The sequence below is a fragment of the Amia ocellicauda genome, chromosome 8 (assembly GCF_036373705.1).
Source record: "Amia ocellicauda isolate fAmiCal2 chromosome 8, fAmiCal2.hap1, whole genome shotgun sequence".
In the NCBI taxonomy this organism is placed as follows: Eukaryota; Metazoa; Chordata; class Actinopteri; order Amiiformes; family Amiidae; genus Amia; species Amia ocellicauda.
In genome coordinates this window covers 25351000-25377231 of record NC_089857.1, presented here as the reverse complement: position 1 = coordinate 25377231, position 26232 = coordinate 25351000, and the positions used below count along the sequence as shown (strand labels likewise).

General features: G+C 36.4%; 2 protein-coding genes across 5 annotated transcripts in view; one reads left to right on the top strand and one right to left on the bottom strand.

The window, feature by feature from the left end:
- Positions 1-25222, bottom strand: alpk2 (alpha-kinase 2). 2 transcript variants are annotated; one of them, XM_066710790.1, is made up of 13 exons: positions 25118-25222; positions 22469-22588; positions 21220-21337; positions 18404-19928; positions 13968-16194; positions 13468-13615; positions 10849-10976; positions 10731-10766; positions 3369-3646; positions 2822-2910; positions 2388-2605; positions 1463-1511; positions 1-1010 (listed from the first exon to the last, which is right to left on the bottom strand). In XM_066710790.1, exons 2-13 carry the CDS (start codon positions 22569-22571, stop codon positions 800-802), a joined length of 5130 nt encoding a protein of 1709 aa, XP_066566887.1. In that variant the 5' UTR covers positions 22572-22588; positions 25118-25222; the 3' UTR covers positions 1-799. The 2 variants fall into 2 exon arrangements, with proteins under 2 accessions (XP_066566887.1, XP_066566889.1); XM_066710792.1 differs by lacking the exons at positions 1-1010; positions 1463-1511; positions 2388-2605; ... (1 more) ...; positions 3369-3646; positions 10731-10766 and having other exon boundaries at positions 10872-10971.
- Positions 25023-26232, top strand: part of malt1 (MALT paracaspase 1) — a 29251-nt gene continuing 28041 nt past the window's right edge. Inside the window, exon 1 of one of the 3 annotated variants that reach the window (XM_066710794.1) lies at positions 25023-25299. The gene's annotated coding sequence lies outside the window, so the exon portion shown is untranslated. The remainder of the gene's footprint in view (positions 25300-26232) is intronic. The other 2 variants (XM_066710793.1, XM_066710795.1) reach the window with 2 other exon arrangements.

Genomic DNA, 26232 nt, shown 5'->3' with positions numbered 1-26232 from the left:
AGCAATTCATAGTGTATTGTACACTGTTTACTCTTCATTTTGAAGTCACAATATAACATCTCCCACCTTTATTGTATAATGAATTGCCATATTATTCCATGCATGCCTTTTTGAAACCAAACATGTGTCTAATCAATTAAAATATAAATGAATCTCTTGCATACAGTTGGATGAAAGGTTTGGCATTGATTGAACCAATTTCCTATGAAGCATTTTTGTTGAAAGCTCTTTTGCTGAAAGTTGAAGATCTGACAAACAAGAATATTTTCAGATTATATTCAGATGAAACAATACCCCCAAGAAAATAAGACTGCAATTAACTTTGTGTATCAAAGACAGTATACGCTACAATATACAATTTAAAACTTTTTGGAATAATGTTAGCATATTCTTTGCACAGGCAATGTGAAAATGGTTATTCCATGTTAAAACAGGTGAAAATGTGAATTAGCACTGTTTCAACAAGAATTTGTTTGCTTTACAGATGTTTTCTTCATACTCCAAAAAGTACAGGCAATGCATTTAAGCTCAAGTTGAGGCAAGCTTAGATAAGCAGGCAGAGCGTTTTGGGATAATAATCTAGTTCTATCCAAAAGGCTTTCTGGTGAGCACAAATACATTTGTAAGACGTTTATTCAGTGCTGTTGTTAAAATGAACAAACAATTAATAAAAAGATGATACTGGTGAAAGTGACTTGTCTAAAAATATCTCCAGGCATTTATAGAGAACAACAGTCTTTTTATATTTACAAGTATTAATGCCAGCATGGTGAACTCCCTCTTTCTCTTGGACATCTCTTCAAGATTTACTCTTGGAGTTCAGAGTAAAGGTCAGCTTCTTGGGATTGGGCTGCATCTTTGGTTTTGCTACAGCCGCGGTTCTCCTTGGCTTCTGTTGACTGAGTTGTAGAGACTTCAGCCACAGCATTTCACAGAATTTATTACACTGGTGGAGTGCTTTAAACTGGTCAATGAAGGATGTGGCACAGTTGCCTTTGAAGCCCTTATATCTGAAACAACACAGAAACAAATATTTTGGGAGCAATTCAACTTCATTTTAATTCATGATGGTTAAACATGAATATTCTAAGATAGTTATAACCCTTTTTTTCTTTACATTTAGTAGAATTACTTTAAAGGGGACTAGAGCACTCACTAACATGATTGTTTTTATGTATTCATGTTTTAGTCAGAGTCTATAAATAAAGTATCTGTGATTTGTCTGTTCTTTTTATCATTTTAGTAATTATAAAAATGTTAAGTATAACTTTGTTACTTGTTGATTATTTTAAGCTCCGGTGTGTTCAAAGAGCCTGGAAATATGAACAAAGCTTATATAAAGGAGCTAAAGTTAAACTGCAACATGTTCACATCAACTGCATTTATTTGAAAAAAAATATTGATCTTAAAGGCTAATTCAGAGAGTGGATTTCAACAATCCTTTGTGTTTCCATAAACTCACCCTTTCTTACAGGTCGCTATTCCAACATCTGTTAACTTCATCCCCACTCCTGAATGAATGAAGTATGTTTAGTGTAAATGGATTAGTTAAAGAAAGGATAAGAGCAGAGATTAAAATTAACCTGAAACCTGCTTTCATATTCAGTTTATTCATACTGACCTTCAATTTGTAGCACAATTACTGACATATGTAGAAACTTTGTAATTTTATTGAATTGAATTTCATTTTTATTCGCATGCCACAAGTTATGCATATATTAAATCACATGGTGGTATAGTAGTCTTTTAAGGCAGGGCTTGGGGCTACATCTGTGAAACACCAAAACAGAAGCAAAACTCTTGGGTGTTCTATTGATATGGACAATAGCAGGAACATTAGTTTCAGATCCTTCTTAAACAGATTAATACCATAGATTTATGATATTAAGGCACATCTTCAGAAATGTATTTGAGTTTAAAGAAAACATTTAAACTGACCTTTAATATTCAGTTGTGTAAAGAAAGACCGTCTATTCAAATCTATAATTTATGTAAATATTGAAAGTTCTATAGATACCTCCTATCCAAAATACATATTTAGAATTATTTTTTTACATATACTATTTTGCCTCTGTGTTTTCCTATATTCTGGAGCACACTTTCCTCTGGTTAGGAACTGTAGCCCTGTTCCTAATTGGTCCAAATCATCAAGTTATTATAAGTTAGTACACGTTTTCCTTTGTCTCTGGTCTTGACAATTCAAATTTCAGGTCTAGGGTTTCAGACCCCCCTGATTTACACATAGAAGTGACAGATGATAATCCATATTCACTTTACTTTGCAAGGTGTTCAAAGGCATGTTGATTGAGAGCCTGTAAATCATTCCAAATTGCAAGCTCTACATATTTCTAAATTGTGAATTAACACTGGATTGGCTCTTCCTTTACCTTGCATATCTGTGACAAGCAGGTTGCCTTCTGTCTTTTGGTAGACCCAGTGCTGGAAGGTACAACATTTCTGTCCTGCATCAGAGTCTCTCCTCATCAAGTTGATTTCTTTGCCATCCTTAACAGAATACTTCACAAAGTTTCCAACCAGCTCCTCCTCAAGAGTAGCATAGGGGATGTCATTGGAAGGACGGTACACAAGATAGATAGGAATGATTCTGAAACAGTAACAACACAAGGGATAAGATAGCCCACACACTACAGTCATCCAGCTAATTCTTTAAGATCTGTGTGTTTTGGCATAGTGAACTGTCCATTCCTCCCTTGTTTCGTCAACCTTTCATCAAGACCCCTCTCATTCAGTCAATGAAGGGCCCTCAAATTAATTTTCCAATGTTATTAAATTCAGCTGCAAAGTGTGATGTTATACTTACTCAGGAACCTCTCCGAATGCTTCTATAGACTTGGCTTCCTCTGTGTAAACCTTTATATACTCTCTTGCTGTATTCTGTACATGACACTCCTAAGGAACAAAAACCACAGAATTCAAATAAACAAAACCTTTTTTCACACACACACCACACACACGCACACACAGACACACACACACACAACTATGTACAGTGTCCTTATTTACTGACAAAATATTCTACAGTTTGGTCTGTTTTAAAAAAAGAACATATTTTAAATGACATTTCACTCAGCACAATCATATGTAATCAAAGGCAAAATACTGGATTCTGTTAGGCTTCTTCATTATAAACTTTATTCACAAAAAGACAAAAGTGAACTTATTATTTTTTGTGGCTGGCTAAGTTCCCTATCTTCCATTATCATAAATACTTAATTTTGTCATGATAATAATTTTTGGGGAGTTATATGAATGCTATGCTACAAAAGCAGCATCAATATCTTAGGTGTTTCTAAGTGTTTCTTCACTCATGTAAAGAAAATAATCTAATGAGGGTAAATTATATTTACCTCTACAGCTAAGGCGTAGTTCTTCTGGATGATCTCATCGTTGTTATTGGTCCCATAGCTGATGGAGTTGTGCACTTTGAGGACACAGAGGTGCCCAGGTCTGAAAAGTGGCCACAGCCCCTCTGTAACCCTTGTCCTGAACGCCTTACGGTGCATCCCCTCTTCAAAGTGGCTCTCTTCAGTAATAATGCAGCCGGGCTTATTGTCCCCAAAATATTGTTCACTTAGAAAATCTTCATTGAACAGTAACTGAGCACATGTAATATCTTCTCCTTCTGCTATAAAATTCAAAAAGGTTTAAGAAGAAATATTATTCAAGATATATATTTTGCTTGACATCACTGATGTCAGGTTTTTAAGAAAGTGTCCAGTTAATCATGAGTGTAATCAGACTGATTAAATTTAATTCAATGTTTTATGAGACATAAAGAACTTGGAAGTGTTAAATGATACATCGTTTCTTGTGACTCAAAGCAGTGGATTATTTTAAGATTCACCACTTGCTATATTAAGGCTTAACTTTGTCTTGTAATGCTTCTGACTGAAAGAAATCCCCTATAACTAGAAAAGGCTAACTTCTTAAAAATATAGATAAAACCATTGACAGCAATCTTTTTCCACAATCATTACAATGTAAGTCTTTAAATGTTTTAAAAAATATATTTCATAACCCTAAATTTATCCTTAGTGTTGACATCCTGTGCAGGTTAAAAAAATATATAATCTAAAACCATAACCATCACAAATATCAAAATACTACCTGCTCCTGCAAAATTGGTTCCACTATATATATATATACACTCACCTAAAGGATTATTAGGAACACCTGTTCAATTTCTCATTAATGCAATTATCTAACCAACCAATCACATGGCAGTTGCTTCAATGCATTTAGGGGTGTGGTCCTGGTCAAGACAATCTCCTGAACTCCAAACTGAATGTCTGAATGGGAAAGAAAGGTGATTTAAGCAATTTTGAGCGTGGCATGGTTGTTGGTGCCAGACGGGCCGGTCTGAGTATTTCACAATCTGCTCAGTTACTGGGATTTTCACGCACAACCATTTCTAGGGTTTACAAAGAATGGTGTGAAAAGGGAAAAACATCCAGTATGCGGCAGTCCTGTGGGCGAAAATGCCTTGTTGATGCTAGAGGTCAGAGGAGAATGGGCCGACTGATTCAAACTGATAGAAGAGCAACTTTGACTGAAATAACCACTCGTTACAACCGAGGTATGCAGCAAAGCATTTGTGAAGCCACAACACGTACAACCTTGAGGCGGATGGGCTACAACAGCAGAAGACCCCACCGGGTACCACTCATCTCCACTACAAATAGGAAAAAGAGGCTACAATTTGCACAAGCTCACCACAATTGGACAGATGAAGACTGGAAAAATGTTGCCTGGTCTGATGAGTCTCGATTTCTGTTGAGACATTCAGATGGTAGAGTCAGAATTTGGCGTAAACAGAATGAGAACATGGATCCATCATGCCTTGTTACCACTGTGCAGGCTGGTGGTGGTGGTGTAATGGTGTGGGGGATGTTTTCTTGGCACACTTTAGGCCCCTTAGTGCCAATTGGGCATCGTTTAAATGCCACGGCCTACCTGAGCATTGTTTCTGACCATGTCCATCCCTTTATGACCACCATGTACCCATCCTCTGATGGCTACTTCCAGCAGGATAATGCACCATGTCACAAAGGTCGAATCATTTCAAATTGGTTTCTTGAACATGACAATGAGTTCACTGTACTAAACTGGCCCCCGCAGTCACCAGATCTCAACCCAATAGAGCATCTTTGGGATGTGGTGGAACGGGAGCTTCGTGCCCTGGATGTGCATCCCACAAACCTCCATCAACTGCAAGATGCTATCCTATCAATATGGGCCAACATTTCTAAAGAATGCTTTCAGCACCTTGTTGAATCAATGCCACGTAGAATTAAGGCAGTTCTGAAGGCGAAAGGGGGTCAAACACACTATTAGTATGGTGTTCCTAATAATCCTTTAGGTGAGTGTATATATATATATATATATATATATATATATATATATATATATATACAGTGAGGGAAAAAAGTATTTGATCCCCTGCTGATTTTGTACGTTTGCCCACTGACAAAGAAATGATCAGTCTATAATTTTAATGGTAGGTGTATTTTAACAGTGAGAGACAGAATAACAAAAAAAATCCAGAAAAACCCATTTCAAAAAAGTTATAAATTGATTTGCATGTTAATGAGGGAAATAAGTATTTGATCCCCTATCAATCAGCAAGATTTCTGGCTCCCAGGTGTCTTTTATACAGGTAACGAGCTGAGATTAGGAGCACTCTCTTAAAGGGAGTGCTCCTAATCTCAGGCCTTTACCTGTATAAAAGACCCCTGTCCACAGAATCAATCAATCAATCAGATTCCAAACTCTCCACCATGGCCAAGACCAAAGAGCTGTCCAAGGATGTCAGGGACAAGATTGTAGACCTACACAAGGCTGGAATAGGCTACAAGACCATCGCCAAGCAGCTTGGTGAGAAGGTGACAACAGTTGGTGCGATTATTTGCAAATGGAAGAAACACAAAATAACTGTCAGTCTCCCTCGGTCTGGGGCTCCATGCAAGATCTCACCTCGTGGAGTTTCAATGATCATGAGAATGGTGAGGAATCAGCCCAGAGCTACACGGGAGGATCTTGTTAATGATCTCAAGGCAGCTGGGACCATAGTCACCAAGAAAACAATTGGTAACACACTACGCCGTGAAGGACTGAAATCCTGCAGTGCCCGCAAGGTCCCCCTGCTCAAGAAAGCACATTTACCAATGAACATCTGAATGATTCAGAGGAGAACTGGGTGAAAGTGTTGTGGTCAGATGAGACCAAAATCGAGCTCTTTGGCATCAACTCAACTCGCCGTGTTTGGAGGAGGAGGAATGACCCCAAGAACACCATCCCCACCGTCAAACATGGAGGTGGAAACATTATGCTTTGGGGGTGTTTTTATGCTAAGGGGACAGGACAACTGCACCGCATCAAAGGGACGATGGACAGGGACATGTACCATCAAATCTTGGGTGAGAACCTCCTTCCCTCAGTCAGGGCATTGAAAATGGGTCGTGGATGGGTATTCCAGCATGACAATGACCCAAAACACACAGCCAAGGCAACAAAGGAGTGGCTCAAGAAGAAGCACATTAAGGTCCTGGAGTGGCCTAGCCAGTCTCCAGACCTTAATCCCATAGAAAATCTGTGGAGGGAGCTGAAGGTTCGAGTTGCCAAACGTCAGCCTCAAAACCTTAATGACTTGGAGAGGATCTGCAAAGAGGAGTGGGACAAAATCCCTCCTGAGATGTGTGCAAACCTGGTGGCCAACTACAAGAAACTTCTGACCTCTGTGATTGCCAACAAGGGTTTTGCCACCAAGTACTAAGTCGAAGGGGTCAAATACTTATTTCCCTCATTAACATGCAAATCAATTTTTAACTTTTTTAAATGCGTTTTTCTGGTTTTTTTTGTTGTTATTCTGTCTCTCACTGTTAAAATACACCTACCATTAAAATTATAGACTAATCATTTCTTTGTCAGTGGGCAAATGTACAGAATCAGCAGGGGATAAAATACTTTTTTCCCTCACTGTATATATATATATATATATATATATATATATATATATATATATATATATATAAATACACACAGTAGCCTCCACCTATATACATACCCTTGATAAATTGTAAAAAAAACATGAACAGTTACTACCATGTCAGGAACAGAATGCAAGATGATATTACCACTACATATTGTGAGAAAAGTGTTTGGAGAGACAAACTCAAACCTAAGGGCGATGGTTGGAAATCTCCAAGACAGTCTGGCATCATTTGGTACCATGTCTCAAAAGGTACCATTTCATGTCAGCTGCATGAATCTGGTTATAATGCTGTAGTTTCAAGGAAGAATCCTCTTTTGACAACACAATACGGAAACGATGTTGTACAAATTTGCCAAACTGCATCTGAGGGGCATGTTTTGTAGTCAGATAAAATATAAATTGAGCTTTACAGGCATCATCAGTGTTATGTTCAGTGCTGAAAAGGTGTAACTCATGTTGAGAAGAACGTCATCCCTTCGGGATGGACCTATGGAGGTGGATTGGATTTGCATTGGGGTTGCTTTATACCTTCTGCTCCTGGTTTCCTTCTGAAAATCGTGGGAAAGATGGATTTAAACATGTACCAGGACATTTTGTCCAAAACATGGTTGCTCTCTACTAAGAAGCTGAAGCTTGGTTGAAAATGTACATTCCAGTATGATAATGATCCAAAGCATGCATCCAGGAATAGAAATACATTTTAACTGAATACAAATTAATATTATCAAATGGCCAACACAATCTCCAGATTTATACAGACGGGTGCAAAATTAAAAGCTGAATAAATGAGTGGAGGAACATAATGAATGCAGATTACTCCAAACAGGTGTACTGCATGATACAATTAAGCAGTTAACATCCTATCATGCTCTGTGGCATGTATACAAATGCTGAGCAGGCCCAGTTGACTTTGATTTTGGATCAAGATAGCAAGAGGAAATGATCTAAGTGACTTTGAAAGAGGGATCATTATTGGGGCACGAATGGCAGGAGCTTCAGACACAAAGACTGCTTAACTGGCTAGAGTTCTCCACAAGTGGGCGAGTGCATGTGTGGTGACACCAAGGGAATGGTACAGGCCTGACTGCTTGACCCCTAGAGTGAGGGAATTTCCATGGCATAGGAGGGAAGTTTCACTGCAAATCTTTACAAAGTTATTCTGAGTGATCACCTTTATCCTATGGTGACACATTTCTATCCTGATGGGAGTGGTCTCTTCCAGGATGACAATGCCCCCATCCACAGGGCATGAGGGCTCACTGAATGGTGTATGAAAATGATGTGAATCATATGCTATGGTCTTCACAGTCACCAGATCTTAACCCAGTTGAACACCTATGGGAGAGTTTGGACTGATATGTTAGACAGTGCTCTCCATCACCTTCATCAAAATTCCAAATGAGGGGTCTTTTGGAAGAATGGTGTTCCTCCCTCCAGTAGAGTTCAGAGACTCGTAGAATCTATGCCAAGGTGCAACGAAGCTGTTCTTGTCGCTTGTGGTGGCCCAACAACTTACTGAGACACTTTATGTTGTTTTTTCTTTCTCACCTGTTTGTATCTGATAGCATATTTTTGTTCTGAACTCATAAAATCAGTTCAGAAGTGAAAACCAAGAAGTGTGAGGGAGCTGGAGAATTTCCCCTAACAGGAGTCGTGAAAAAACTCTCATAAGAAGAGCCAGAACCTTATAAAAGTACAGGAGTTGTCAAAGGGAAGTCAAAGGAGGACTGATTGCGGGGATGTGAAAACAGGCCATATCTGTAACCATATGTTGCTCTGTGCAGGTTTGTTAAGGTTAATATGTTACATATTTTAATGTATTTGAGAGGGAAAAAAGATTGCGCGCTTTCATTTCTTCTGTTATATCATATATACACTCACCTAAAGGATTATTAGGAACACCTGTTCAATTTCTCATTAATGCAATTATCTAACCAACCAATCACATGGCAGTTGCTTCAATACATTTAGGGGTGTGGTCCTGGTCAAGACAATCTCCTGAACTCCAAACTGAATGTCTGAATGGGAAAGAAAGGTGATTTAAGCAATTTTGAGCGTGGCATGGTTGTTGGTGCCAGACGGGCCGGTCTGAGTATTTCACAATCTGCTCAGTTACTGGGATTTTCACGCACAACCATTTCTAGGGTTTACAAAGAATGGTGCGAAAAGGGAAAAACATCCAGTATGTGGCAGTCCTGTGGGCGAAAATGCCTTGTTGATGCTAGAGGTCAGAGGAGAATGGGCCGACTGATTCAAGCTGATAGAAGAGCAACTTTGACTGAAATAACCACTCGTTACAACCGAGGTATGCAGCAAAGCATTTGTGAAGCCACAACACGTACAACCTTGAGGTGGATGGGCTACAACAGCAGAAGACCCCACCGGGTACTACTCATCTCCACTACAAATAGGAAAAAGAGGCTACAATTTGCACAAGCTCACCAAAATTGGACAGTTGAAGACTGGAAAAATGTTGCCTGGTCTGATGAGTCTCGATTTCTGTTGAGACATTCAGATGGTAGAGTCAGAATTTGGCGTAAACAGAATGAGAACATGGATCCATCATGCCTTGTTACCACTGTGCAGGCTGGTGGTGGTGGTGTAATGGTGTGGGGGATGTTTTCTTGGCACACTTTAGGCCCCTTAGTGCCAATTGGGCATGGTTTAAATGCCACGGCCTACCTGAGCATTGTTTCTGACCATGTCCATCCCTTTATGACCACCATGTACCCATCCTCTGATGGCTACTTCCAGCAGGATAATGCACCATGTCACAAAGGTCGAATCATTTCAAATTGGTTTCTTGAACATGACAATGAGTTCACTGTACTAAACTGGCCCCCACAGTCACCAGATCTCAACCCAATAGAGCATCTTTGGGATGTGGTGGAACAGGAGCTTCGTGCCCTGGATGTGCATCCCACAAATCTCCATCAACTGCAAGATGCTATCCTATCAATATGGGCCAACATTTCTAAAGAATGCTTTCAGCACCTTGTTGAATCAATGCCACATAGAATTAAGGCAGTTCTGAAGGCGAAAGGGGGTCAAACACAGTATTAGTATGGTGTTCCTAATAATCCTTTAGGTGAGTGTATATATATATATATATATATATATATATATATATATATTTATGCAATGTATCAAGGGTATCAATATAGATGGATGCCATTTTATATACTGTATATTTAGGTACTCAAAGCATTAATTTACAATAAGTATTTCAATTAGGTGTATTTCTGTAAGCATTTGTATGGAGGTGGAGTACATTTATTATGAAATAAACATATAACCTTACACAGACTGAAAAACTGATTTTTTTTATTTTGATTTCTTTCTGAAAAGAGGACTATGTAGAAGAAAATGAAGACTAGTTTTTTTTGTCCTATAAAATGTTGATAATCTGTCAATTCATATTCATGCAAAGTATATTTCAACATTATCTTTATTAAGCTTGAAATGTACAATTGCACTGTTATATTTTGTTATTGTTATATATATATATTTGTGTATACGTAATTTTTGGGTACCTATGTTAGCCTCTAACACGTGTGTGGGTGCGAGAGATTGATCAATAGATAGATTGGCAGCATTGCACAGTATCTCCTTAATGTACAAATATTCCACAAAAAATCCATTCCACACAAAAACTGACCGTAACATCTCAGCGAATTGAGGGATGTTTTGTAACTGTAACCCAAAAGATGGTGCTCACCTTTGAGGATTTGGGAGGGGATGAGAGTATTCAGTGCTACAAGAGAGAATTATTATTTTTTAGAAAACAGCGATGCACAATATAAAATAATATCTTACTAGTCATGGGGGTTTCTTACCTTCTTCAGAGAGACAATACTCTGAGAACACACTTCCATGAAGGCTGTTGAGATTGCACTTGTAAATTCCAAGATCTTTACTTGAAGCCTTGATAATCTCAAATGATACAAGGCTTTCATCACCTGTGCTGTGAAGAATGAGTAATTAACTTACACCAACCATGTAACATGACTGATAATACAAAGCAGGGATTTCCAAAACTGCTTCTATTACACCTTGGGTTCTTCTTGTAACTGAGCTCTTAATTCCCTATTTGAACAATTTGTTCTTAACTAGGTGCTGATTGAAACAGTCTTGTAAAACATAGAGGAATGTGTCCCTCTAGGAGCAGAGTTGGACACTCCTAGCATAGAGGACTAATTAAAGGTAAGCATTTGTTTTTGAATGGAGAGATTTATTTTGTTAACAGAATACCTCTGGAGAGCAGTTGGAGAGGCATCATTTTAGCAAATAATCAACTAACCTGAAAGGATCTTTACCCACAAGAGAGCCTCCAAGGTATTTCATTTGCACACTAGTTCATTCAAAATCCTGAAAAGGATGGACAAAGGCAACACCCAACTACTCTGAACTCAGCAATGTGGTCAAAAATAGAGATTAGATGCTAAATTATGTATTTATTTTTACCCCTCCCCCCAAAGAAAATGTAGGTATATAGGTGTAGCCAACTCTCTAGGTTCCTGGATTCATTAGCTATTAAATATGGCCTTATTGCCTCATCTTGCTTGTTACATAAGTGCTTATCAAATTATGACTCAAACACAGCATTCTCTGTGTTTCTCTGCTCTAGTACTGTGCATGGCCTTGGAGTGGGTCAAAGTAGCACGTAGTCCACAATTGCCACCTTACTATAGGGAGTTGACCTTTTGGAGAAGGTTCCATTCTTAGCAAACATTATTTGCAAACTCTGGGTATAATACAGTTTCTGTTAGCTTATCCACATTTTTATCATAATAATTGCAATGGTAATAATAGGTTGTGAATGCAACCTCAGTTATCTGAGAAAGAGGATGCTACGCAAAGGCAGGGAGCCTACGAGTGAGCCTTTAGGCTTCTGGCAAAAATTAGACTGATTTACTGTACGTCACACTGTAGGTATCAGAGGAGGGCTGCTTGAGTGACAGCGTACAGTAGCCTATGGCAGTTTTGTTAGACAAATAGGTTTACAACATCCCGTGGTAACAACATAGGCCCCTCTCTCTTTGGGTAGTATCCTCGAAAGATAACTTACAGTTACCCGCATGCACATGTTATTCTTACATTTCATTCTAATAATATAAAAAAAAAAATACTTCGGTCCATTGTTGAAATTTATAGAATTATAGAGGAACTAAGCAAAAAAGCCAAGAACAATTTAATTCTGATAGCACTAGCTGAACAATTTGCTTTACAGTGGGGAGAAAAAATAAAATGGTCCAAGCTGGAGTTTGTGTAATATGCACTAAAAGCCATTTAAGAAGAAAAAACATCTGATTCACAATATTACATAAACAGTGGCTGTTGCATCCGTTTGACTCCCACTAAATGTAGTCATGCTTGAATCATTATCATGTCTTTTAAATCCTCTTCATCAATCTGATGCTGTAAAAGCATGACATTTGAGCCAAGAGCTCCCTCAAGTGGTCACCATATATTTTTGTTTTGACGTTACAAAATACAGTTGCATGACTAATCTTTTTACTGCTTCTACTGAAAATCACACTCCTTCAAAATATTTGTTTTATGTCATATGATATGTCACACAGTAGACATAATAAAGAAGGCACTACCCTGCTTAAAATAATATCAAATCATAACATCTGACCTGAAAAGGGTAAGTTTGAGTAATTCTATATCAGTTTACATAACTTCTACCTGCAATATACTGTTCCTCAGATTTATCCTGGTTCTCAGTAACATTAACCTACACCTTTTGGAATGACTGTTTTCTGATAAATTTACCAAGATCTTAAATATATGAAATTAATTGATGCAATAACATAACACAGAAAAAGTATTAATTTTAAAACTGGATTATTTATGTTTAAGCCCTTGAATAACTCCCTCTCATAAATGATCTGTGAAATTATATGAATAATAAGTATTTTGTTCCCTTGACCGAGGCTACAGAAGAATTAAAACATATATATTATAGACTTTGACTCATGACCTTGGATGCTTTTAAATCTCATCTCAAAACATATTAGATTAAATTGGCAAATCAAATATTTATTTGGGGATATTTTAAGCTGTCTATTTTCTGTTATATGTGTTTCCATGTACAGTCCTTTGAAATTACTTCATGAAAGGCACAATTTAAAATAAAGATTTTAAATTATTATTTAAATAAGTATCATATAATGGTGATGCTGGAAATTATTGATATCTATTTGACATGAAAAGGGGTGACCAATTTAGGAATAATAAACATACATTGTAGCAAATTATAAGAACTTCACATAAAGCAACAATATTTTTTAGTACAGGCCCTGTTTTCTGACACATCAACAAGATCTTAAGGAAGGGAGGATGATGAAAATATGTTTCACACCCACTGCAAAATGAGTTAATGTTCCATAAATGTCTCAGATTATTTCCTTTATGAGGTGAACACATACAATTAAAAAAATATGTCTTACCTTCTCTTAACTTCTGCCAAAGAACAACCATCTTTAATCCATGTGATAAAACAGTCTGTGTGGATGTCCCCAAACTGGCACCAGAGATTGATGGTACTAGAATTCTCTGGAACATTTTCTGCTCGGATATTCTGCAGGACTTTAGGGGCTAAATAAAACATATCGCTTGAATTTATCTTCTCTTCTTTTCTGTTACTTATAGAAACTATGAATAATGCAACTGTGATGAGGTACAGATATACATCATATACATTCTATACTAATTGTTATCCTTATTTTATTTATAGTGTATAATACAATTTAAAAAGCCCTGCAACTTGCCGACGTTATATGTCTTAAGAAAACATTACATTATTTTAAATTTGTTGCGAGGCTACACATGAAGTATGTTAGCCATTCTATAGCTATCAATGTAAATGTTTCTTATTTTTTATGCTGTTTACACATGAAAAAGTAAATCTATCGAGGCTTTTGGCTATGACTAAGTGAGCTTCCCCTACCTTTCTTTTCCTGCTTTGTGTTGTGCTTTTGTTTTTGTGGCTCATTAAGGGGCTTTTTATGGGTCTTCCCTCCTGTAACATGATGCCCCTCATTGTTTTGTAGGCCAGTACACTCTGTCACTCCCAAATGTGACTGCTGTTGTTTTGTTTCTGACAAGCTTTTTATAGCTTCATCCTCTGACAAACGCATGCGCTTGGCAATATCTTCTTCATGCTGGTCCACCAGGTCTATGCAGTCTGACTGGGTTTCTTGTGTTGGGGTGTAATCCATAGAATTATCTAAAGAGGTGACCTTATGTCTTTCTCTAAATGGGAAATCTTTGGGTGGTAGTAGTTTCTGTCTGCTATCTGGCTGAAAAAGTTCATTTTTTGAAGATAGTATTGTCAGCTTTTCATTGTTTTTCTTACCCAGAATAGGATTTTTTGCTTCAAAAGCTGCAGCTTTCCCCTTTACAGTTGTCACTTTGGAATTTTCTATTTCCATCAAGGGCAACACTTGGTCTTCGTGGGATTTCACTGATAGTTCCGCATCATCCTTTATCTGAGAATTTTTTTTTTTCTTTCTGCCTTGAGATTTATTTATGGTTCTCTCCTTTTTAGCAGGTGATGCATTAGTATCTTTTTCTGGTTGAATTGATTCTTTTTCAAGCAAGAGTCTTTTAACAGCAAAGTCATTAGTCCCTTTGAGAGGACTGTCAATAGTTGCTTGGTATCCAACTTCCCTAACAGACCATTCTGGAAGAGTAGTGCTCATGGCAAGAGATTCAACAGTGCTATTCAGATGATCAGCTTTTACATTATGGTTGGATTTTTCAACCATTGATTGTACAAAGTTATCTTTGTCCAAAACTGCCTTCAGTATTGTAGAGTGTGCTGCTGAGGAAGAAGATCTCACATGCCAGTTTCCATCATGCAAGCAATCCAGGTTATCACTGTTTGCAACGTTGTGTGTAGGTGATGAAATTTGCAGCGATTCATACGTTGTTTTCTCGGGTGTGATAGAAATTTGAGCTGCAATTTCACTGAGCTTTTTGTTTGTTGCAGGTACTTGTGAAATGTCAAGATTTTGGGTTTTGACATTGTAAATTGTTCTTTCATCCAGCGGTCTAAGTTCTTTGGGCAACTGATCTTCTGAGGTTTTCTGTTCGGCAATGGCAGTCGATTTGTCATTTGTTAGTCTAATTATATTTGAAAGTTCTTTACTGAGATTGCTGACCGCTTGTGTAACATTATTGTGTTCACTGACTGCATCACATGCTTTAATACACATGCTAGGTTCCTCTGACCCAATTTGGCTTTGATGTGAGAAATCCCTCGGTAATGGAGGTGCAGCAGTATCTTTTTCAAACGTTACTTGACTGGATGTAACATATAGGGACTGACATTGTTCATTGGATTGTGTTTCTTTGTTACTGGTGCTTGGCTTTTTGACAATAGGTGGATGAGCACTACTGAATTGTGAGAAGTTACTTTCCAGAAAATCATTTTTAGTGTAAGCATCTCTGTTATCTGTATGAGTTTCATGAAAACCCATTGTTCCAGAGAGGGACAGAGTTTTGGTGTCCAGCATTAGATCACTATATTGCACACCATATTCATGTGGGACCTTTTCGTCATTTGTCTTTGCAGAAATATCTTTCCCTTCATTGACAATACGCTTTACTTCAGCTGATGGGTTGATGTTTATTGAGTTCTTGTCAGTTTTAAGTAGTGCAATACCCTGCAATTGAAGATCGGTCATTAAACTCCCACTATAGTGGTCCCTATTCAAACTGCAGTCTTTACTGAATATAGAACTTGGCTGGAAAAGGGAATTTAAAGGCATAAGAGTCTCTGGGGTCATATCCTTTTCATTCAGTGTAATTAAACAGACATTTTCCTCCGGAGAACCAAGATGATCTGCAAGGTCCTTCAGCGCCCAGTATTCTTTTCCTTCGTTATGTTCAAACTTTCGGTTCTGGTCTGGTGAGCCTTCAATTGTATTGTTTTTAATTGCAGAGACAATGTTATCTTTTTGTGGAGCCTCTTTAATTAATTCTGCTTCTATGATGGATAACAGTCTTTCATCACTATCATCAGTACCCTTTTCCCCTTCATGGATATGTTCCTTAGTAAAATATTTGCCAAAGTAATACTTTTCAGATTTATTGCTTCCATCCACGGCTTTCTTGAAATCAAAACAAGGATGTGTAGTGCGGTCTTCTGTAATCCCCAGGTGATTATTTGTCTCAGAAAGAAAATAAAAACACAGAAATTATTATGATGATGATGATTACTATTATTAATAATAATTCAATATATTCCAGATGTTCAATTCAACAGAATGAGTTTTGTGTGCTTGTACATATGCATTTGTATTACATGTGTGTGTTACAAAACAACAACAGTTAAATAGTATGCCTGATTTCATACTGCCCATTTTCCATAATTGTATAACCAAGGACCAGGATTGAGAAAGTACCACATATCCAAGTGAAAACTTGCTTCAGGTATTCATCTTGTAATCACACATACTGAACTCTGTTTTATTTTGTATTTCAACTAATTACTGTATCAGCCATGGCTTGTACAGACACCTCACTGGTCAGTGACATTTGTAGGTATAAGTTATACAGTTATTAAGAACCCACAGAAAACATACAGTTCCATATAGCCTCCAGTTAGATCACATACTTTGTTATAGCTTTAAAGCTTGTTACTGATAGAATGCTGGAATATTATGTAGTATAACTAATGGCAGTATACTAATTTAGGTTTGGTTTCCTGTTGTCTGTGGAAGGTCACATCCCACTCTTAATTCTGAATGTTTGTTTGGTGCTGTCCCTGCACTGCACCCATTTCCAAAGTCAGCCTTCCCTGCATGCTTGAATAAAGAAGCGGCCTTCTAAACACAATAGTGCCTGCTGAATCATTTTAAGAGACTCTTCACTTTGAATACCTTTGCTTTATAGAGAGGTAAGTGGTCAGATCAGAAATATAACTAACATGATACAGCTTATTGTACAGGTGAGACACAGCATTATTAAACAAATATATAAGCCACCATTGAAGAAAATATTACTATTTAAAAGCTGTACATATATATATATAATAGTTCTAGTCATAAGCTCACTTTTGACTTGCTAGTTTAATATACAAAACTTCATTTAGTAAATGTAAATATATATAATTTTAAACAGTATTAGTGGCTTGAGGCTTTCTGGGAAATTAAATCTAATACTTTTTTTTTTAGAAAAATATAATGGGTTCTTTAAAGAAACTATATACTAGGAGGTCCAAATCTTCCAAACGGGTCAATCATGGACATTTGATTCAATTAAGCTTCATACATTTGCTGAATTAAATAATGCAATGTATGTTTAGAATAAACTGATTTTTGTTATTGTTGTTAATTTGACTACATACAGTAGTAACATGTTTAAACAATTACTTTTTTCACAGTTTGTTTTGCCTATGAGTCATTTGATAACTTCAATAATCTACAAAGAATAAGGTGAAGTGCTGTGGTAAATGGATAGTTCTTCACACCATCTACAAATAGGAATTTGAGTTGGATATTCTACTATAAACAACATGATTCAATTCTTTCATATACATCTACTACATACCAGATTAATGTGAAGTGCTTATCTTTCTAGATTAGAGGAACCTTTGCTATAACCTATAAGCTTAGTGTGAAAGCAGCTGAGTTATACTACTGTTCCCAATGTGGTTCAAGAGACTGCTTATGTAGACGGAGCCTTAGTTCATTAGTGTCTTGTTACAGTTTCAGCTGTGCTCGATCTTCCTCTGGGAATAAGTGGTATTATCATCCATCCTGCTCTATAATTAGGAGGCATTTTTGTTTATCTATGGCTTTTTAAAAACCTTGCATTTCCTTCACAGCAGCAGCTGTCACTCTCAGGCTATTTTCTTCTGTATGTAATCAAAGGACGAGATAACCCCACCCTAAAGACTCCATGCCCAGTCACAGAAAGTTACTCTTCAATATAAACCAAGCTTCAATGTGAATGCTCCATATTAGATTGGTTATACAATTTAGATTTACTTGAAGATTTTCATTTTAATTTTCCTTTTAATTGATGATAAAACATAAATAAATTAAAATGTATTTATATAAAATGACCCCTTCCAAACACACACTCACACACACATTACTTACTTTCACATAACTTATTACAAACAAAACACAAGGAATGTAGTTGAATTAATTAATCCATACATAATATATATTGAAAGTGAATTAAATAGGAGTAAAACTATTCAAAATCTAGTATTTGTCAGGAAGGATGGTGTGGATCTAGTGAAATTGTTCCCTAGTCAATCGGATGGATTCAATCAGAAATAAATCACATACTTGCCTTGGTTTAATAACGTATAAACATTTTATAATACAAGGCAAATTAAAATGTACTGCTACAAATGTTTGAACTTACCACTGGCATCTGCAGTTCTCCTGAAGCCCTTCGGCATTCAGAGGTGTTTGCCTGATCCCCACCAAACGTGCAAAAAGAAGTGTTTGTGTTATGCTCTGTCTTTTTGTCTGTTTGCTCTAAAAGAGCATTTTGTTGAGAATTATATTTCACAGTAGCTTTGCCACTTAAAGCTGCTGTAGATTCTGCAGAGTCCAGGAACTCACAGGGGCATACAGCTTTAGTCATATCCCACTCACCACGTTTATTAGAATCCATAGAGTTAAGATGATACAAGCAACTCTCTTCCTCTGAATAAGTACCTCCAGGGCAATATTCTTCTGAGAATGGTCCTTCTCTGCCCTCTTTTCCTTCACCAAACACCTCCAAAATCTGTAGACCGGGCTGTACATTTTCCATTTTTCTCTCTATCGTCATTTCACATTTTTCTTGTAAACATGTCTCTTCTGTTAAGATGATGTTCTTTTTCTTCCCTTCCTGTGTTTTACTGGCTTGGTCTTTGATTGCCATGGATGCCACTTCTAGCATTCCTACTGAAGGCAAGCCATCTTGACTTTCTGTGCCTGTATAAAGCATCTCAGAGTATCTGCTTGGCCAGCTGTCCCCAGATGGGTAACATTGAACAGGTGGCTTCCTCAGTCTTGACTCATCACCAGGGAAGCCAATGGTAGGCTCCATAGCCTTACAGTAATTTGACACCTGGTGCTGCTTTGTATTTTCTTTAAGGCTACCAATGTGGCCCTCCATCTGGGCTTGGACATCATCAATGCGATCACTTTCTTTTAAAGGCAACTCATGCCCTTGCAATCTAGCCTGCCATAGTGCATTGGTGTACTCAGTCATGACATCAGAGCACTGCAATTCATCCAGGATATCCTGGTCATCCTCAACAGAAAGGATAAGCTTGGTCTCCAGGGAGGACTCATTAGAAATACTGTATCCATTTTTAGAGTTAATGGGCAAGAAGGGCTCTTCTTGGGCCCCTGTGCAGATCTCAGCTAATTCTCCTTTAGCAACAGGTGCTCTAAGGATTGTCATAGCCTTTGCTAAGTCACTGTTTTCATTTATCTGGTATGTGTCAGTCACTATAGTATGTGAGTTGCTTTTAAATACATTTGTGTCAGTGCTATCAAGCATGTGGTCCTCTTCAAGGCTAGGGAAGGAAGTGTGGGAAACACATAACCCTTCTGCAATATGTTTATGTCCATTATTTTGGCTGCAGTTATTGAGTTGTTCTGTGGCTTTCTCTTCCACTTCTGACTGGTAATCCACATGTGACTTAATTGGAGTTTCTTCATGAGCCATATTCTTGTCGATGTCCCCATCTAGCTGATTAACTGTCTCATGCTCCTGACGGCTCCCTGTCTCACTTTCATGACAATCTTTATTTTCATTGTATTTTTGCTTCATTCCATCAAAAACCTTCATGCGTGTCAAAGAGCCAACTTCAAGCACGGCCGAACAGCTGGCCATCCCATGGTTGTTCCTTGCTGACACCTGGTAAACTCCTGCATCTTGTTCAGTGCACCTTAAAGCCAAGCAAGCAAGCAAACAAACAAACAAAAACAAGAACAATGTTAAAACCCCGGTCAACTGACCTCAATCAATGTAGAACCAACAATAAACACAGAAAATAGTAAGGAACGTGGGACTCTATATAAATGTATAACCTCCTTCTGGCGATTACTGAAGACACATCTTTTCAGACTGTACTTGTAATTTAGTAATTTTCTGTCCTGTAAAATCACACTTATACAACGTTTTGTCGTACTTCTTGCTTTTGCATTACTAGTACTCATATTTATTTTGATTTCCCCTATGCCCCCTTTCCCTTAGCTCTTAACTTTAACTTAACATTGTGTCTGCATTTACCAGCTTTTACAATCTAGGATGTAAGACCTATATATTGTTTACTATATATCTCCTATGCACTTGTGTAAACTGGAATTTGTAAATTGCATTATGCCTTGAACTGCACTGTATTATTGCACTTTGTATTGCTCTTATATTTTGTAAGTTGCCCTGGACAAGGGTGTCTGCTAATAAATAAATAAATAAATAAAATATAAATATATTATTTAGCATTATGGTTTTCAGGGTTTATTTCTAGTCACCTGACTTAAAGCTCATTTTTAAATTATAATTGCTTTATTGTTACTGTTTATCAGTAGAAATATACAATGTACTTGTAATGTCCTTAACTTAACTCATTAGTTAGCATTAAGCAGTAGGAAGAATCCTCTGTTAAACCCAAAGCCATCAAGTATTAGAATTGGATTACCAATTTGTGAGTGAGGAAAATGGAAAGTTTCCATTTCTAAGTCCCTCTTTTAGTGGGGGTTGTTACTGTACCTTTTCAGTAAATTTAAGTTACCGTTAATTTAAATCCATTACCGTTTATTGTGAAAGTTACTTTAGTATGATATGCAGTTATATCACTTTATTATAATTCCGTTTATTATGTACTAACTGCAGTTAAATATTACATTGAGTTTTAGTATATGTTTGAACATTTCTTTTGCAATATTTATGTTAAGTATAATCTGTTATGTAATGTAAGTGTAAGTGTTTGAGTTCAGAACTGGGCGTAGTACACAAAGAATTCCAATTCCCACTGTAATGTGTCTTTAAAATGTTTTAAAACACACACTGTTTAAAGATAGTAAGCTTACGCGATCAAGATATTTTTAAGAATGTTATAAACATGATTACTACAAAATAAATGTTAAGAATGTTCCGCTTTAATTTTTGTGTTTAAATATTGTCTTATCAAGATCAAGACAAATAAGTGAGACATATCATCCTGGGTCACCATTTACTTGTACAAATGAAGGGAGTGGATGTTGTTGTCCACTAAAATTTCATATTCAGAACATCCACTTAAATTGTCGAAGATTTGCCCATTCTTGTACCAGGTGACAGTTTGCTCAGGGGAGCCTGTAAAACAGAGAAATTCATAAGCATAATACAAACAAAAACATAAATCGGAAATAAGATATTATACTGTTATACATGACTCACTCAACAAACTTGGGACAAATAGTATGATTGTCAAACTGGCAACATAAGCATTTGGTTATAAAGTAATATCCAATGCTTCATTCATTAATTATAATTGGAAACGTGTAGAAAGTGCATTAATGGTATATTTTACATTGACCTGTTGAATAAGAGACCTGAACGAGGTTTAAAAAATTGCTTTGCAACCAAATTCTTATTTGGTTGCACCCTTGTGAAAAGCATGCTAAAATTGATTGCTAAATCTAGGGGACAGATTAGCCATTCTTCATAATTACTTAAACAACAAAGTACTTTACTATTTCACTCTTATACAACAGCTAACACGTTACATATACACATATATATATATGATTATAAAATTATATGAGTTAATGTTATTGAATACATGGACAATGGGAGGAAAAACATCTTCCTATTTGTGTTGGTTAAAAATATACAAAACTATACAAATAATTTACACCTTAACCAAACAAGTAACATACCAGTTTTGTCTCCACAGTAACAAGATAATTGGTAACCATTTGGTGAATTCATCATGCCTTTATTAGATTGTATATAGCTACTCTCATTAGTGAAACCCCTAAATACCCTGTTAATTATTTTTTTATTATTAATCATATATATATATATATATATATATATATATATATATTTTTTTTTTGTATTATATTTTTTCAATTCACAATAATGTATATGTCATTATGGGTTATAATTTAATGCTATCAGTATGTTTTTATTTATTTATCATTTACATTGAATGTTGTACACTCTCCCTTAGATACCATTTAATTACTAATACAAAATGTTTGTACATGTTCTCTGAGGAACAGGATGGCATCTGGAGGCGTATCACTGAATTGCAGGTAAATTTATCTAATTCACCTAAGAATTAGGTCCAATAGAGCAGTACTCTGAAGTCACACTTGTGAAGAAAAGCAAAAAAAAAACCACTCCCATAAGAGACCTAACTGCAATTACATGTTTATTCACAATTCAATGTTTTAGAGTAATACATATATTGTATATGTAATGCAAATAAGCCTTTACCAGTAACAGTACAGATGAGATGGCCTTCAGCATTTTCAGGCACCACAAGACTTTTCAAGGGTAGAATAAACTGGGGCATGCAGAAGGTCTCTCGGCTCACCATTGTACCCACTGAAGAACCTAAAATAACAGTTGGTTAATTACTGTTTTGTGTACCAATAGTCATTAACATTAATTTTAACATAAAAACACTTAACATATAATGTTGCAGGGGGCATACTAAACTAAGCATGAGAGTAACATCTACCATTCACAGTAACATTTGTTTAGTTTAATTTACATTAGTTCATAATAAATTAAACTTTATCTTGTTGCAGTTGATCTGTGGAAAAATATGCTCATAGACATAGAATAGTAAATAATGTGGTTTTATGATTCTGCAGTGGTTGTACCTTCATGCAAAAACATTTTGCTGTATATGGCTTAATAAAAGTTGAGAGAAGGCAGATTTCCCTATCTTACTCATTTGATTTTTATTTGGTAGTCCAAACAGACTAGCTTCCAATTGCAAGGCTGGTTAATTTAATTCAGTTTATAATGCCTTATTCTGTTAAGAAGTGCCTACATGCCCCTGAACTTAAATTGTGTTTCTTATTTGCATTTATTTGGTCTGTATATTGTTTATAAGACACATAATACCAAATTAAATCAATATTACATCTAAGTAAGCAACAATACAAAATTCATATTCATTGAATTCCCAAGGATAACTTGTAATTATCACAAAAACAAAATACATTAACATGTCTTTAATTTAATTTTGGTTAAGTTTATTTTTTTTCATTAAAACCAAACCATTTTCATTAAAATGTCAAACATTATATTATCAAATAATAACCAGAAGCAATTCAACATGTATTTTATATAGGTGTGTGAAAAATGGTTAATAATAATAATAATGATTACACAATAATAATTACACTTATGAAAATAAATAATAAATACATAATGGTGTTCCAGAGCTGAAGTAGGACATTTTTTACCTGTGCTGTATTTTCTGGACTGACAAGTCAATGTAAACACAAACAATCATGATAAAATATGATCTGTTCACATGTATGGTAAGCTGAATATGCAATAATATGTATTTAACTCAAAAAGGCCAACATGTTAAAGAAATACATTCACCCAGGCTCAAATAGTTACCTTCTTACACAACCGATCACAGACTTAAACTGGTGTATGCTCATCTTCAGACATTCATTGATCAAACAAGAAAATTACAGTCAGATCACCATAGCAGTCTTAAAACACAATGACACCCAACGGTATTAATATTATGTTTTTAACATACCTGTTTTTCATCCAAAGTGAAAGGTAACGTAGAGTGATGATATAGCACATGAGATATGTTAATGCAAAGTTGTGGGTCTAAATCTATTTTTAACTTTTTAGTCTGTTACCTGATAGCATGAACATGTGCTTAAGCTGAACACTCACACCACAAATCTAAACTTAAGCTATCTACATGCTTACAAACATGCATTAGGAAAAAAAAAAAAAGTTTCCTTGCAATTTCATAAACAACTTTGGTAGACATGCATTATAGATTTGTTTAGAGTATTGACTTTCAATGACATACACAGACATTTATTATTTACTAAACTAAAAAAAAGTAATGTTCATGTTATCTAAAAAAAAACTATCAAATGGTGTACTTTAAGAGTTCATAAAGATAAGTCACATGGCATGGCCTAAATCCTTCATTTGCCATTGATTTATTGATTGATTTGTAGTAGGTTGTAAATATTATTTATAGTTATAATTACAGTTATTATTTTTAAATGTAGGTGGTCAAAGCAGACCTGTGGACACGGCACAGTGTAATTTCAAAACTTAACAAAATGGAAAAAAATAAAAACACAACCATGAATGATTCAATAAACATGCCCAAAACTGAACCATTGGTAATTCATTATGTAGGTAATCATCGTTTAATAGGCCTATAACTTATACGTAATGTAACTGATTTAATCTAACAATTGTATGCTGCTCGTATAGGAGAGTATGTGTTTATGTGTGTAATACTGGTATGGAGAGCATGTGTGTAGGTAGGTGTTGTTATGGGAGAGTATGTGTAGGTGTATGTTGATTGTATGGCAGGGTGTGTGTAGGTATGTGCTATTTATGGGAGAAGTTTGTAGTTTGTATGTGAACAAAGCATGTTGCTGGTTAACAATGAGCTGCTGCTGTAATACTGACTGCTGTTTATGAATGATATGTGTACACTGCATGTTTTTGGTGTATAATTATGCCACAATGATAGTAGAAACCTAATTTTCATTTGTAAAGTTATTATTATTATTATTATTATTATTATTAACATCTGAAACAAATTCCCTGTGGTTTTCAATTCTTATCTCTCTATTGTTGAGCTGCATCCACAAGATACATTACCTTGAACATTTACAGATACATTAAAGCGTACAGGTTGTATTAATCATTTCCATAAAGCTGTGGTGAAACATGGGGTGTCTCGGTATACAACCTTATATTGTGGAAATACATATTAATTGTATTGTTGCACTGTGTCAAAAAAGACACACCTCTTCTTTTAGGTTTCAGGAAGTAAGTCACTTTTTTTTCTCAGTTTGGTTTGGATTTCCCCATATGCGTCATTTGGAGAAAACCATACTGACTCCTACCTACCTAGACACGACAAAAAGAAGATGTTAGAAAGTTGACTTCCTCTGTGTCGTTTACTCCGCCGCGTCTTTGTAACGAAGCACCCAGGTAAGCATTGGTTACTTCCGCGAAATGGAGCACTTTGGTGTTGATTTCAAAGTCTTGTTGTCGTTGTTTTGCCGGTTGTGAATGCCATCAGACACACGGTTAGTTCACTTCTTATGCGTCGTATGTCAAGTCGCGCTTTTCCTTTCTCGCTTTGCTAACGCGGTTGTCGAGCGTATTTAATAATAATTGCTAATCGTCTTGTTGGTAGTTTTAAATTGAAAACTGTCTCACGTGTGAGTGAATGTATGGTTTAAGTGGATTTAAGTCTATTTCAGGTTATCATAGCGTATTGTTTTAGAAGTTTTGCTCAATTGAACCCTTTGTATTACCATCCTGTGTTTGTGCACCAGTAATGGCATCCCAAGCCTTCACATTTCCACCAAAGTGTTTTACTGTTGCCACCTGGGTAACACTGTCAGTCTTCTCACACTTGTTTCTCCCTTGGGTCTGCTTTATTCAGACGTTGTTTCAAATGTCATTAACAGGCTTATCCGATGATCTTTTGACTAGTGGGTTGGTAAGGAGCTTGCTGATGCTATTCAAACAAGTATGACTGTAACTGATGCAGGTAGCAGTGGTAATTATCGAGGCTGCATCTAATGTTGTAGTGGTGTGTTTTTACTTGTGGGCAGGTTTCATATTTATGCAGTCAAACGATGTCCACCAGCTTTCATCAGAAGATATGCTTGAATCAGGTAGTCAAATATAGTCCAGTTCGTATTCCCTTCCCCTGGACCCAAACAAAGTAGCACAATCACAGGATGGGCAATCACAGTCCTGGTGGCAGGTAGACTTTGATTAGCATTGATTTCAATGTCAACCCCTGGCAGCAATTCGTTGCTTTGATTGTAACACATACTATGCAAACTGCCCTCTTACCATGTAGAGTGAAAAGCAACACAGGAAATGAGGCCTTGTCCTTGAAAACAGTGTGTCTGGTAGTTGTAACCCTCTTCCCCTGTTTTTGCCTGATACCATGAACATTTTTTTTAAGTATGTTGAATAAAATGATTGGGCAAACCTGTCAACCT

Coding starts and splice junctions, on each gene's coding strand:
- alpk2 (XM_066710790.1), bottom strand. CDS start 22,571: ATGGTGAGCCGAGAGACCTTCTGCATGCCCCAGTTTATTCTACCCTTG. Junction 19,929..21,219: donor CACTCCCTTCATTTGTACAA/GTAAATGGTGAC, acceptor CTTGGCTTTAAG/GTGCACTGAACAAGATGCAG. Junction 10,767..10,848: donor GTATTGTCTCTCTGAAGAAG/GTAAGAAACCCC, acceptor TCTCTCTTGTAG/CACTGAATACTCTCATCCCC.